Genomic DNA, 14,322 nt, shown 5'->3' with positions numbered 1-14,322 from the left:
CTCAGTGCTGTGCTTTAACCCGCTGCGCCACCAGGGAGGGCCAAGATCTGCCATTTTTAACCATATTGCTAAAAACTTTTTTGAATAAGGAAAAGACCCAGTTAATGTTTGTGTTAGTTGTATTTCTTCTATCATATATAAAAATAAAGACAGACAGTAAGGGAAAAAACATTTGCACATGTGCTTCAAATTACCTCATGAACTATCCAACCAGTACTTCCTCTTCTAGGGAAGTAGCAATCCTCTACACTTACATTTATACTTTTTTTGGAGGTGGGGCTGGGGGGTGCGATCTGATGCATCTTCTTCTAGTTTTTCCTGGAATTATCTGTAGTTACTGTCTCAGTAAGGAAAATAATTTCCTACCGGCATGTGACCCCTACTTATCAAATCAGGCTTTCAAAGTGGTGCATAAACTAAGAAATAAGAAGATTGTGAACACAGACTATTAGGATGTCTTAGATGGTTTCAGAAAGTAGGATAATCTCAATAAAACCAAGGCCAGGAAACTAGCATAAATAAAGGTTTTATTGGTCAGTTCAGGTGAGTGACACACTGACACACACCCCCAATCACTCTTTCACACAGACCTTGAGGTGGTAGGAGGAGCGGTTAAGATTACTGATAGAGAGCAAAGGGTGAGGGTGGAAAGAACCTGAAGGCCTCTGAGGGTTAACAAGGCTACCAGGACCGGAACCAACGCCCTAGGAATAAGTCCAGGATGGAAAAGGCATTGTCCATGGTTGGAGGTGTTGCTGAAGAATAATGCTGAGGCAACTTATAATTTTCATTTTTGAAAATGATATTGTTTGATTCTCTTTGATCATATATTTTTCTTATATAGTAATTTCTGCTAATGACATACTTTGCATTTTTCTTACGGAGGCCATTTTAAAGTAAAGCCTTTACTGAAGCTGTATCCATATATCTTTTTCACTTTTATTTCTCTGCAGGCTCGGATTCTTTTTGTGATGATTGTGGTGATTCAACTCACCATTCTCATTACTTTTAGGCATCGAGGATTTACAGAACATAAAGGTTAGTCATGGTTCTTTTTATTATTAGACTTTATTTTAAAGTATCACATAATGTCCTCACTATTGCCAATTAATGAATATCAATATGAATTGGCTTTGCCTGAGCGCTGTGAGGTACATTCTTCAAACTGATACGATTTTTCCACAATATGTAAGTGGAGAAATTCTTAAAAATTTTTTCAGTTTTTTGCTGCTACATGATATTGAAATGAGGCACTCCCAAAATGGAAGGGAAATAACAATATAGCTCAAAATGACCAAACATCTGTGCTAGACAGTAAAGCACCTTTCTACTCTGGCTAGCCATAACTTCAACTAGTTATCTGTATCATCCTAGATAATTTTTCACTGTTCCCTAATTATTCCATCCTTGTTTTTGCTTCTGTGCAATTAATGCTAAGCTGAATTATTTTTCTAAACTTATCTCAAGTCTGAGTGACATACCAGGATTCCTATCCAATTCTATTTAAATTGGTACTGCCTGTATATAGTTACATATAACAAACAGTTTGCTGAATATATAATAGATAGCCCATGGAAGCCTTCTAGAAAATGTTATAAAGTTGAACTTTGCATGTGTTCATTGGATGTTTCAAATATTTTCTGTTTAGGACCTCCAGGACTTATAATTTTGACATCATTTTCCCTTCATGTCTTGAGCAAAATAAACATCTTCTACTATTCTGTGTTGCTACTGACCTTATACACAGTCCTGGGTAAGTCATTTAGGAAACTTGAGATTGTGTAGAATTCTACCAAAGATTATACTGTAAATTTTGAAAATAGAATCATATAAGCTCTTAAGAACATAACAAACAGCACATGGCTCCTTTTAAGTCATTTTTTGGGACATGGTCTTGGTAGATAAAATTCTTTCCTGACTTATTTAAAGGACATGTCATTAATACCAAGTTAACTTAAGGGTGCCAAGAAGAACATTACAGAATTAATATCTGTATAAAAACCTAGTGGATGGAAGTTTATCTTAAATACTATCTCTTTAGGACAGCCTTTTTGAATGCCTTAGAGTTTTTCCTTTATTTCATTACACTTATTTCCGTCATTAACTTTATCTGAATTTATTATGTCTTTTAGTATTAAAAGTCAGTTAGAAGTAGCTTAGCTTATATGTTGTTTAGTCTTTACACTTTTATTCCACTTTTGGGTTTTTCTTTGTACACTGACTAGCTCCTATCTGAGAGTAGAAAGTAATTAAATTTAAAAGATGACACTTTATGATTCTGTGTAATGAGCTACTGCAGATTCCCCCTCTAGGTACATTTTTTTTTAAGGATTTATTTACTTATGCATACAAGAACTGGGGTACAGACCAGGGGTGCAGGGTGGAACAGGTGAGAGACAGAGTGGGGAGCAAAACAGGCAGATTGAATGAAATACACTGCTAAGGGAGTAGTGTGTGGGACAAGAGAGGTCTGCTGAGCCATAGGGGTCATTTCCCTGGCTGGGGATTGAACTCCTGCTGCAGATCGCAGCATAGTACTGTGATTTAACCTGTTGTGCCACCAGGAAGGGCCCTCAAGGAACATTTCCTCATTAGAATATTGGTTAAAGCTATTTTAGACACTTATTTCATACTGGGACGCAAAGCAAGAAAACATTAAAAGGGCAGAAGTCCTACATTTTAAAAAGTTAAAAATTGAAGGAGAAACACTTTTTGAGGCCAGTGTGTATCTAATTGACTTTATATGATACAGATCTGAGAAAAATTACCTATGGCTTTTTAATTCTGAACTCTTTTCTTATAGTTATTTGCATTTTGAGATAGGAAGTCTTACTGTATCTTAGTCACTGTTAGTAATATACTAGTTCTAGAAACCTGCACACTGAGAAGGGGCAGTCAATAATAGTGGACAAGAGAGAAAAGCCACTCTGGCATTCTTTTTCTTTTTTAACGATTTTTTTATTTATTCATACAGAACTGGGGTACAGGCCAGAGATGCGGAGGGTGAGAGGCTTCACCAGACACAGAGTAGGGAGCAGAACAGGCAGATCAACGAAGCACACTGCTGAGGGGAACAGCGGGCAGGCCAGGAGAGGTCTGCCACGCCATGTGGTCACCTCCGGGGCAGGCAGGGATCGAACTCATGCGGAATTGGCTTAAGCTTCTTAGTGCAGTGCTTTAACCCGCTGTGCCACCAGGGAGGGCCCACTCTGGCATTCTTGATGAAAAGTTAAAACAAGTTAGGGACTCCCCGGTTGCCTAGGGGATAAGTCTCAGTGATGTTACTGTTATGGCCTGAACTCAAACCCCAGCCTGGAGCTGACCCACACATGGTGCAGCAGACCTCTCTTCTGTTTTGCCTACTGCTCCCCTTATCAGTGTATTGCAGTAAATCTGCCTGTTCACTCCCAACTCTTATCTCTGGTGAATCCTCTCACTCTCGCATCTCTAGCCTACACCCCAGTTCTTCTGCAAAAAGAAAGAAAGAAAGAAGTAAGTTTAACTTTGTACCTGTTACCACTGAGTATGGAGTTGATATACAAAGTAGTAACTGTGGGCCAACAAGAAAAGGTTAAAATATGTTCATTAATATTAATAAGAAAAAGAATGCAGTTTAGAAAGATTAAAGTGTTTAAAGTTTTATTCATACAAGGATTACCTCAGTTATCTGGAAAATTAACTTAGTGCTTCTTAAAATAAATTACTGTATTATATTGAGGTTATTACAAAAAGAATTTTCTAAAATATGTAAATATACTCCAGTCTGTTTTGATGCCTAGAAACTGCATGTATATATTCCAGATAGAACATATACTCATGGTAATTTTAAAATCCATAGAAATATGAAGCAAAGCAAAAGGTTGGTTTGCTGGAACATTAAATACAGCATACAAATTAGCAAAGAAAGACTATGCAAATAAAATGCTTATAGATTACTTATCACATATTTCTTCATTATTTCTGTAAGTGCATCTCATGATATATGTTATCAGAGTCATTGCTATTTAATCTTTTTTTCCTGTTGATTGCCTCTTTCAGGACCATGGTTTGTTGGCGAAATCATTACAGGCAAATTGGGTTGCTGCTTTTCCTTTGGGATCTTTGTCAGTGGGCATTTCCTACAAGGAAGCCTAACATATATAGTTGGAATTCTCCAGGTAAGAAGTCAGAAATGTAATTTAGGAACATCTTGGCTTTGTTGGACTAATTGACAGTATGAATTAAATCCAAAAGCCAAAATTAAACATAGACCATATTTCCTAGTTTACTGGCAAGGCAGTCTTTAACTGTGTGTTTGCATACTCCTTTAGAATGCTTTTTCTGCTATCACTCGTTAATACACATTTTTGACAATAGGTTTTATAAGGGGTTTTGTTTTTGTTTGTTTCATTGTGCCTTTTCATCAGTGAAAATCAAATAAGGGATTTATGGTAGGATAAATGATAGACTTCTGAGTAACCCAAGATTCATTAGGAGAGGAGAATACTGTGTCAGAAGGAGGAAAGATAATTTAGAAACATAAGAAAAGTGAGTCAGTTAACCAATGGGAGGTATCCTGGGCAAAAACTGGACTTTAGCTTTTTAGTTACACACTTGTTTAATAGACACTGATTGGTTTTACATTTGGATTGAATCCTTTAAAACAAACACATAAATGAGCCCTCCCTGGTGGCTCAAAAGGTTAGGATGCAGCCCTACAAGCTGGCCACAGCTGCCTCAATGCGAGTTCTATCCCCTGTCCTGGAGGTAATCCTCATGGTACAGCAGACCTCTCCTGACCCACCCTCTGCTCCCCTGAGCAGTGTACTTCGTCAATTTGCCTGTTCTACACCCAGCTCTGTCTCTGGTGAATCCTCTCACTGCCCCTGTACCTCACCTATACCCCAGTTCTGTATGCATAAATAATTACATCTTTAAAATAAAACAAACACAGAAGCAAAATCTGACTCAGCAAGTCTCCATAAATAGTTTTGAAACGTCCTTACATAATTATTTATTTATTAACTCACCTAGTGGGGGCTAATGGACCAAAATCTAAAATGAGAATCTGAAATTTTGGAAGCGATCCAAAAACATTACTCAGAAAGCGTTTACAATCAGGGCAGGAGTGTCATAACATGATTAACAGAGACAAATAGGAAAGTTCACCAATCATGAACCAGAAGATTCTTTGTGTAGCATCATTTTGCACGTGAGTAGGTCTTTAGGTATAGTTTAGTTTTCTAATATGTAGGTGGAGGCTGTCTCTAAGGAACACTATTATACCAAGTAAAACCTGAGACTTGCAAAAGATGGGTTTTATATATCATAAATGCCTATAACCCCTAAATTTGTCTCTGACATAGACCTCTTGTCTGCACTTCAAATACCTATTTATTCAACTGCCATTTCACATCTTCTCTTAGATATCTAGACATGTTAACTTAGAATTATGAAATAATAGAACTTTTAATTTTACCCCCAAACTCTTTATTTTCCTGTTCTTTCCATTTTCAATAATGGCTCCACCATTCCCCTAATTTCACTCAGTTCTCCTTTTTCTTTCAGACCCTATATCTAGTTCATAAATAAGAATCTTATTTCACCTACCCTCCTTGAATCCACCACTTCTTTCCATCTCTGTTAACACCTCTAGTTTAAGTCATAATTCTTCTGTGGCCTAACTCCTTAACATGTCTTTCCACTGCTATTCTTGCCTTCCCACTCTCAGTTTACCATAGAGCATCCTCTGTGTTTTCACAAGACTTTAATTAGCTCACTTACTTCTCACTTTAAAATGCTTTAAGCAGAACATTTACATGATTTAGGTCCTGCTCTGATTTCCACCTGGTTTTTCATGTTCCAGGTCCATTGACCTTAAAAAGGCCAAGTCCTGTCCCACCTTTGGACTTTCATTTGTTTCTTTTGCCTGGAATGCACTTCCCGTCATAAATTCCTGTCCTTTGGAACTCTCAGAGCGCATTTCCAAGTCATTCTCTCTTGGTCAAGTTCTTTCTTTCATTGAATTTATCACTGTCTATATTTTCATGTTTATTTTTTAGTTTCTCCCGTTAGAATGCAAACTCTTAAGACATACCCTTTCTGACTTGTTCACTACTATGTCCCTAGTCTTAGTGCCTAGCAAAGTGGCTGCCACATACTGAGTGCTCAATACTTTTTTTAAAAGATTTATTTATTTATGCATACAAGAATTGGGGTACAGGCCAGAGGTGTAGGGAGTGAGAGGATTTACTAAGACAGAGTAGGGAACAGAACAGGTAAATTGACCAAAATACACTGCTGAGGGGAACAGAGGGTGAGACTGGAAAGGTCTGCTGAGCCATGTGGGTCACCTCCCTAGCTGGGGATTGAGCTTGTGCTGCAGTGACTGTGGATAGCTTCACTTCAACCCCTTGTGCCACCAGGGAGGCCCAGGATACTCAGTAACTTCATGGTTAATGAATGAATCAAGCCACCAATAAACTTGGATTATAATGTAGATCTTGTACTTTGTGTTCCAGTACTCATTATGACACTTAAATTTAAAAAACTAGTAAGAAAATTGACACTCAAATTTCCTCCTTGCTTTGCCCCCCCAAAGTGTGTGTATAGTCAGTTCATTTCTACCTGAAATATTAAAGACTTTGACATAAATGAAATGATGCCTGCTTTTCAGATGAGCAAAAAGATACAAGCAAATATACAACTAATTGCAAATCAAAATTTATTGTAAGTAAAGCATAAAGAATCACAGTTAGGGCCCTCCCTGGTGGCGCAGCGGGTTAAAGCACAGCACTGAGAAGCTTAAGCCAGTTCCGCATGAGTTCGATTCCCTCCTACCCCGGAGGTGACCACATGGCGTGGCAGACCTCTCCTGACCCGCCCGCTGCTCCCCTCAGCAGTGTACTTCGTAAATCTGCCTGTTCTGCTCCCCACTCTGTCTCTGGTGAAGCCTCTCGCCGCTCCTGAGCCTCTGGCCTGTACCCCAGTTCTGTATGCACAAATAAATAAATCTTTAAAAAAAAAAATCACAGTTAATCCCCAAGAGAAAAAGCAACATATTCTTAGGGGCTGCTTAATAATGTGTTAATGTGACCCAGTGACCTGGAGTCTCTCCCAAGGACTTGCTAATAGACTAATGGTTTTGTTCTTCTCATTTCAGCTGGCATTTTTTAACATCCCCTTGATGGCTTACTTGTGTTGGAGCTTGCTGCAGCGATGCTTTGGCCACAACTTCAGGTCTCATCTCCGTCAAGGGAAATACTTGAAAATTATACCTGTTCACCTATTTATGTTACTGCTGTACATGTGGCAGATTTATTCCTGCTACTTTCTTCATATGACATATGGCACTGTAGCTCTTTTATTTTCTCCTTTGCGGACCTGGTTGGCACTGTTGACACCTCTTCTCATTCATTCTGTGTGGACACTGAACTCAACCAAGCTTGGAACTTTCATAGGGCAGTTAAAAAGTCACCTGAGTTCCTGAAGACACTGTCTCACGGTCTGCGTTTGCAGCCCTGGCCTCTGCCCCACCAGCAGGTGGAAGGCCAATATTAGTGGGTGAGCTTCTGGGATCAACTGCTCCTTGAATGCATTACATTTGTGGGGATTATCCACTACTGACTGCTGCATAATGGACTGCAGAGAAGTCTAAATAATGCCATGATTCCTTCCTTCCCCAGGAAGGCAAAGGGTTGATTGACTGTGAAGAGAAAGCCTTAATGGGGACATCCTCAGGACAAGGGCTGGGTATGTGTATGGGCATGTCTAAAGTCCAGTGTATTTTTAGAGTTACCTTTTGTAAAATACCTAGCACTGTGTCTGGAACTGAACAACTGTGGGGGGAGGTCGCTGTGCAAACTTGAACCCAGCCCTGACTATCCTTGATAGATTAGCTCCCAATTCTCTTTTCCTACAGGATTATGGGCAATGCTTCCTAGTCGGGGGTGTTTTCAACTAATCGAATAAATGAATGATGAATAAGAAAGAACTCCTACTGCGATATTGGAGGGGGGAGGGATTGGATGTTGGAGTGAGGCGGGCCTGCATCTGCGGGACTGCAGGAGACGCCAGGACGCGAGACTGACAGAAGTGGGCGTGGCCTGACCTCTGGGCGCGGGAGGAGGCGTGGTCAGGCGAGTTGGGGGCGTGGATGTTGTTGCCGGAAGCGAACCGCGGAGTGGATGACGCCGGAAGTGGGTCGCTGTCGCAGTGCGGCAGTGGCGACAGCAGTGACAACCTTTGAGGGCCCCAAGAGAGATGCTAAGATGGCGAGCGCGGCCGCTCCTGCAGCCGCACTCTCCAGCTTGGCCCCCCCTTTGGAGCAGCTCCGGCTCTTAGCGGCAGCGCTGCGGCTGCTCATGTCTGGAGTACGGGGTGAGCTGACGCTTGGGCGGACGGGCCGAGAGACCAAGTCCTGCTTGGGGCGAGGCGGAGAAGTGCTCGCGACCCGAGGCTGTGGCCGGGGCGGAGGGTGGGGGTGGAGGTGGCCCCGGGTGGGGGCGGAGGTGGCCCCGCTTACCTCAACTCTTCTTTCGCTTCTGCTCTCACGTCACTCCGGTTAGTCGGCGAAGCCCGGGAGACAACCAAGGAGTTTAATCGGGAGACATTTTGGAGAAGACTCAGTGAGTGCCTGCCTTCGCCGACTCCCATTTATTCTCCAGCGTCCTGACCCCTTATCCTTCCTCCCACTGTCCCCGCAGCAGCATCCTCTCTGTGGGGTTACCTCACCTTCCCCGTCCTCGGGGAAGGTTGAAATGTAAAAGCAGGTTGAAATGTAAAACATTCAGCTTCGGAGGGTTTTTTCCTGAGACTTCTCAGGCGGTCGGGGCGGCGAGGGAATACATTCTCTTTAGAGCCTGGCAGAAAGCTTCAGCCTGTCCTGTTGGCACTAACACCTGCCTCCTCCTGTCACCCCTTAGATGAGGCAGCTGTGATAGTGTCAAAGGAGGCCACGACTCTGACCGCAGCCTTCTCTCGACTTCCCCTACCGTCTCCACAGGTGGGCTTTGCTTTCCAGGAATCCTTGCACTGCCTGGGTTCCTTGGGAACCCCGCATTTCCACCCCTCCCCTGCCCACCACTTTTGCACTTAAAGCCTGGCGGCTTATTTTTCTCATCTGTCAAATGAGAGTGTGTTGGGGCTTCTCGGGATTGTGAAGACCCATTACATTACCAAGTGCAGTACCTGACAAGACGTAGGCAGGTCTTAGAAATATTAGTTCAGTCTGAAGTTCTTCCTGGCTATTTCCTTTCTTGTAATTATTTTTTTTAAGCACTTACTTTTGCTAGGTGTTGTAACAAACCATGAGCAGGTTCGGAGGCTCAGGTTAAGGTAAACAAACAGTGGAGCTTGGATTTAAATTAGAGCCTATGATGTCTAAACTACACCTTTCCTGCTGCACTAATGAAGACCTTTTTATAGTGAATTTTAAAAATATTTAATCAGTAACACGGGTAGTTAAAATTTAAAAGATAACAAAGCTAAAAGTTTTTGTCTTCCCTCCCCGTTCCTCATTTTTGTCTCCCCTTCCCATTTCCTTTTGTATTATTCAGTACATATGCTATACACAAACTTGTTTATTTAAACTTCCGTGCTTTCTATACAAATAATAGGATACTATAAACATTTTTGTGCACTTTTTAAAAGTAATTAACATAATTGATTAACAACACATATAAGGTTGCTCAGTTCTCTGGTATTTAGTGGAGTGGATATAGCAATAATTTATTTAACCAATACTCTGGATGCTGAAACTGTTTCCAATTTGTAACCATTATAAACAGTGCTGTAATAAATCACCTAATACAATCCTTGTGTGTTTCTGGATATTAGTTTTTCAAAAAGTCCCAGAGATTGCCAGTTATGGGGTAATTTTATTTCATTAATGAAAGTTTGTATTTAACTTTTGTGTCCATTAGAAACCTTACAACATGGTTATGTATTTTTTTTTTAAGATTTATTTATTTGTGCATACAGAACTGGGGTACAGGCCAGAGACTCAGGGCTGGCGAAAGACTTCACCAGAGACAGAGTGGGGAGCAGAACAGGCAGATGGACGAAGTACACTGCTGAGGGGAGCAGCCGGTGGGTCAGGAGAGGTCTGCCACGCCATGTGGTCACCTCCAGGGCAGTCGGGAATCGAACTCATGTGGAAGTGGTTTCAGCTTCTTAGTGCAGTGCTTTAACCCGCTGGCCACCAGGGAGGGCTCATGGTTATGTATTTTAATTTAAGAAAATTTAGAATTGGTCAGAGCATATTTTGCAAGGTCAAGTGCCTACTGTTGCTTTTCTAATGTAATAAAAGGTTATCAGGAAGAACCTGAAAAAAATTCATAGTAGAATTACTATAATGAAGAATTTATGTATTTTAATAACTTTTCAATATAAAACTAATTAATGAACATAATGACTGTGACCAGGTATGCCCTATTCCCAGCTTTTCTAGAATTAAATATGCTTAACTTGAGAGTAAGACTAATCTAAAAATGGTATATCACTTGATTTCATAGTCACTGGTTTCATTCTCTTTCTCAGTCTTAATATCCAGATGTCTTAAAATGAAAAAAATGTTCTTCTCCTGCACCTATAATAAATGATAAACACCCCTCTATACTTCAAATATCTGTGATGAAAAAAGCAGATGAATTCTATGAGAGCACGTCAATTCCTTTGTGGGAAAATGTATTTCAAGGAGTAGTAATATTACTTTATTTTTCTTATCTGCTGACTCCTTTCAGGCATACTTAGGATTTGCTGCTAAAATTCACAGATAGTAAGATACCATGAAGACAGCATTTTCTGCATGTACTCAGAACAGTGGTTTTACTCATACATAAGTCAGAATTTGGTTTATTTGAATTATGTTTGTTTTCTTAGGATGTTAGTACATTACTCCTACTGAAAAGTGCTTTTGGAGTTTTGGGATTTTTTTTTAATTCCAATCTATATTGATGGATATTTTTTAAATTATGTGTTTGAATATTAAGGCAATGTCATATTGCCATTTATAGATGGTCATTAATCTGCAATAGCACTGGCACAGAATTTAGCAGAGAAATGAGGACAAGGAAGATAAGAGAAAGTCAGTAGCTGCCTAAAAGGTAAATACTCAACACTGAGCATTGCAGAGTTCATTTAATTAACTTTAGGTATATTATGTTTCTGTTAGAGACTGATGTATTTTAGGCCAACTACTCAACTCTGTTCCTCCTGTGTGAATGCAACTATAGAAAATACATAAACTGTGTCCCAATAACACTTTACCAAAACTGGCAGTGGGCCAAAATTTTCTGACAACTGGTCTAAGATGGTGAAGATTTAAGAGTTGATCACACATATCTGGAATACAGAGTATCAGAAATAAATTTTTCTTTTTGTTTCTTCATGGTATACTGAGTTATTTGTTTAGTATCTTGTGTCCAGGTAACTCCTCTCTGGTAACACAGGGGCTAACAGCACAGGGGCTAACTCGTAATAGGACTTCAGAACATGTTTGACGATCTAATCCATTTCCTTTTTTCATTCTAAAATTGGCCCATCACCTCATAGGAAACCCAGAAGTTCTGTGAACAAATCCATGCTGCTATCAAGGCAATCATTGCAGTATACTATTCCTTTCCTAAGGATCAGGGTAAGCTTCTGTGTATGCATACATGTTCAATTTATAGGATAAATCTTTGCTGATATGACAGCCAAAGTTCTGAGACTTTTACCTTTCCCTAAATTTGAGCATATGACTTTTCTATAATATGCAGCAAGGATGGTTTATAAGATGTGACCTCCATAAATAAGGCCTTATGCTAAGGTATAGATACTGTGTTCTCATCTCCCCTACCTTGCCTGACTCCAAGGTTTTTAATTTTCATTGGTTTTCCCCTCACTAACTCATTAAGACACCACAGATGCTGACTGGATCTCAGATCCAGACCATCCCCAATCTCCTCCACCTACTCCATAACCTTATTGCTGACCTCCCGTGTAGGTTAAGTGGCCTCCAGCCCTGCCTATAGACTCATGCCTTGATTATAATCACGCCAAAATTATAAATGAACACATGCTTCATGGATCCTCAGGGTACTCACAAATGGTTTAAATTTCAAGTGTTTATTCCACAAATGTCAAGGAACCACTATTCTTAATGAGTGAATACATGATGGTATGAAAAGATTTTGTTCAGATCTCTTTTGGAGAACAGCTGAGGGAATTTTGGGCAGTATAAGAAAATGACATGGAGTTATAAATAATACTTGTGTCTTATATTGGCATTCCAGTTAAAGCATGTGAGTACACATTACCTCAAATTCTGATAGTGCTTAGACTCTCAGGAAAGCAGATGGTACTTTCTGGAAAGAAAACAAGGCAGCTTACTTTTTGGATTTGTCTGTAGGAATTACGCTGAGAAAGCTGATACGGAGTGCCACTCTGGACATCATGGATGGCATGGCTCAGCTTGTGGATGTGCTTGTCATCTCTCCACCTCAGAGGTAGTGATGCCACACATGGGCTTATCAGTTAGTGGGATTGCTTGCTTCAGAAAGGGAAAAAACTCATTTCAACAGAAAAGTTATTGAAATTGAGAATAGTGACTATCAGGAACCTAGGTTAATGATATTTTCTTACTGATTCCTTTCCCTAGCCCTGAGAACAGTGACCTTATTTCCTGCAACAGTGTCTGTGTTGCATGCCAGCAGGTGCCTCGGATACCAAGAGGTAAGTGGGAAGTGGGTTATTGACTCTCTTGACTAAAGCAAGCAGACCACTCATGTCTGGCTTCCAGTTTTGTAGTATGTATGTATTTAATGGAATAGGTATAGTTTATCACCAACAACATAAATTAGGTATTAATGCTTTTCAACAGTCTTTTCCATTCTCATACTTCTAACTTTAGATTCCCCATATACCTTGGCTCTCTTTTATTGAACAAATACTACTTTAAGTAAGCAGTTTTAGGGGACACACAGCTACTGGGTAGAGCCATCTATAGTGGTGATCCAAGAAGACCCTGATGAGAACCTCATGTGACCATTTTATTTCTTGTGAATGACAAAACACTTTTTAGCTTCCTATCTGGGAACCCAGAGGGTGTATGTGAGACTTTTACATTAAGCTTCCACTCTTACTGTCTTTAGCAGTTGCATATTGGTTGCAGACAGGAAATTGTTGGATTTCTCCTCCAATTCTGGTGGTTTTTGTTTTCATTTTTCACTCATAGATAATAAAGCTGCAGCCCTTTTAATGCTAACAAGAAGTGTGGATTTTGTGAAGGATGCACATGAGGAAATGGAACAGGTGAGGAGACTCCATCTTTGCTGGTCATTGGAAGGCAGCTCTGTGACTAGAGGATGAGAATTGATTGACAGATCTGCTGTGCATTGACTTTCATCTCCCATCTTCCACTACATGCCATTGTGTGATTTAGGGACACTTATCTCTGTTCTCTTGAAGAACTAAGCAAGAATAGGGTTTTTGAAATTGTTCAACACTATTGCCATTAATAAAGTAGCTGCTGAGATTTTGGAATGACACAAACATGGTACTGGAAATATAATAGCCCCCCTCTTTTTTTTTTTGACATTCACATATATCATGGTATGTCTCAGGCCATGGAAGAATGTGATCCTTACTCTGGCCTCTTGAATGACACTGACAACAACTTTAACAATGAAGATGATATATGTCCAAACAATCGAGATTTATATTGGTCAGAGGAAGATCATGAACTCCTAATCCCGTGCATTGCACTGGTGAGAGCATCTAAAGCCTGCCTGAAAAAAATCCGCATTTCAGTGGCAGAGAATGGGAAGAAGGACCAGGTGGCCCAGCTGGATGACATTGTGGATATTTCTGATGAGATCAGTCCTAGGTAAGTGTGATCCCACTAGAAACATTTGAGCAACAGCATTCTGAGTTCATTTTTTTTCTGTCATCCCAAGGTTTTTCCCCAGTTTCTTATTTCAAACATTGATAAACCTATAGGAAAGTTGAAAAGTAGTGCAGTGAACAACCATATAGTTCTCATCTAGGTTCACCTAGTACTCACATTTCTCTACTGATAGGTGTGCCATTTTTTTCTCTGAACCACTTGAGAATAATCAGCAGTTCACCCCTATATATTATAGTATGTGTATATGAAATATCATAATTATAATGTTACCTGATATTCAGATTTCCCTAGCTTTCTCTAAAATGTTTTCTGTGACTTTATTAAAAATTCAGGTTTCTTTCAAGGTCTCACATTGCATTTTGGTTGTATCTCTACAGAGATTACTAGAACAATCCCTGTCTTTTTTCACACTGACATTTTTAAAGAATCCAAGTCAGTTTTTTTTTTTTTTTTTT

The 14,322-nt window shown here is 40.0% G+C and overlaps 2 protein-coding genes across 5 annotated transcripts in view; both read left to right on the top strand.

The window, feature by feature from the left end:
- Positions 1–7,976, top strand: part of TMEM62 (transmembrane protein 62) — a 50,680-nt gene extending 42,704 nt beyond the window's left edge. For 2 of the 4 annotated variants that reach the window (XM_012728716.1, XM_012728717.1), the window contains 4 exons: positions 954–1,038; positions 1,649–1,753; positions 4,039–4,157; positions 7,142–7,973. In XM_012728716.1, the coding sequence (XP_012584170.1) occupies positions 954–1,038; positions 1,649–1,753; positions 4,039–4,157; positions 7,142–7,468 (636 nt within the window). In that variant the 3' untranslated portion in view covers positions 7,469–7,973. Of the gene's footprint in view, positions 1–953; positions 1,039–1,648; positions 1,754–4,038; positions 4,158–7,141 lie in introns of all 4 variants that reach the window. The other 2 variants (XM_004687870.2, XM_012728715.1) reach the window with 2 other exon arrangements.
- Positions 7,977–8,095: 119 nt separating this feature from the next.
- CCNDBP1 (cyclin D-type binding-protein 1) overlaps positions 8,096–14,322 on the top strand; it is a 7,165-nt gene continuing 938 nt past the window's right edge. Inside the window, exons 1-8 of the mRNA XM_004687549.2 lie at positions 8,096–8,358; positions 8,547–8,606; positions 8,904–8,983; positions 11,533–11,614; positions 12,371–12,467; positions 12,620–12,693; positions 13,196–13,272; positions 13,584–13,846. Of these exons, the coding sequence (XP_004687606.2) occupies positions 8,166–8,358; positions 8,547–8,606; positions 8,904–8,983; positions 11,533–11,614; positions 12,371–12,467; positions 12,620–12,693; positions 13,196–13,272; positions 13,584–13,846 (926 nt within the window). The 5' untranslated portion in view covers positions 8,096–8,165. The remainder of the gene's footprint in view (positions 8,359–8,546; positions 8,607–8,903; positions 8,984–11,532; positions 11,615–12,370; positions 12,468–12,619; positions 12,694–13,195; positions 13,273–13,583; positions 13,847–14,322) is intronic.

Source organism: Condylura cristata, unplaced genomic scaffold (assembly GCF_000260355.1).
Source record: "Condylura cristata isolate star-nosed mole 26May11 unplaced genomic scaffold, ConCri1.0 scaffold00023, whole genome shotgun sequence".
NCBI classification, from domain to species: Eukaryota; Metazoa; Chordata; class Mammalia; order Eulipotyphla; family Talpidae; genus Condylura; species Condylura cristata.
This window is presented reverse-complemented; position numbering and strand designations above follow the sequence as displayed.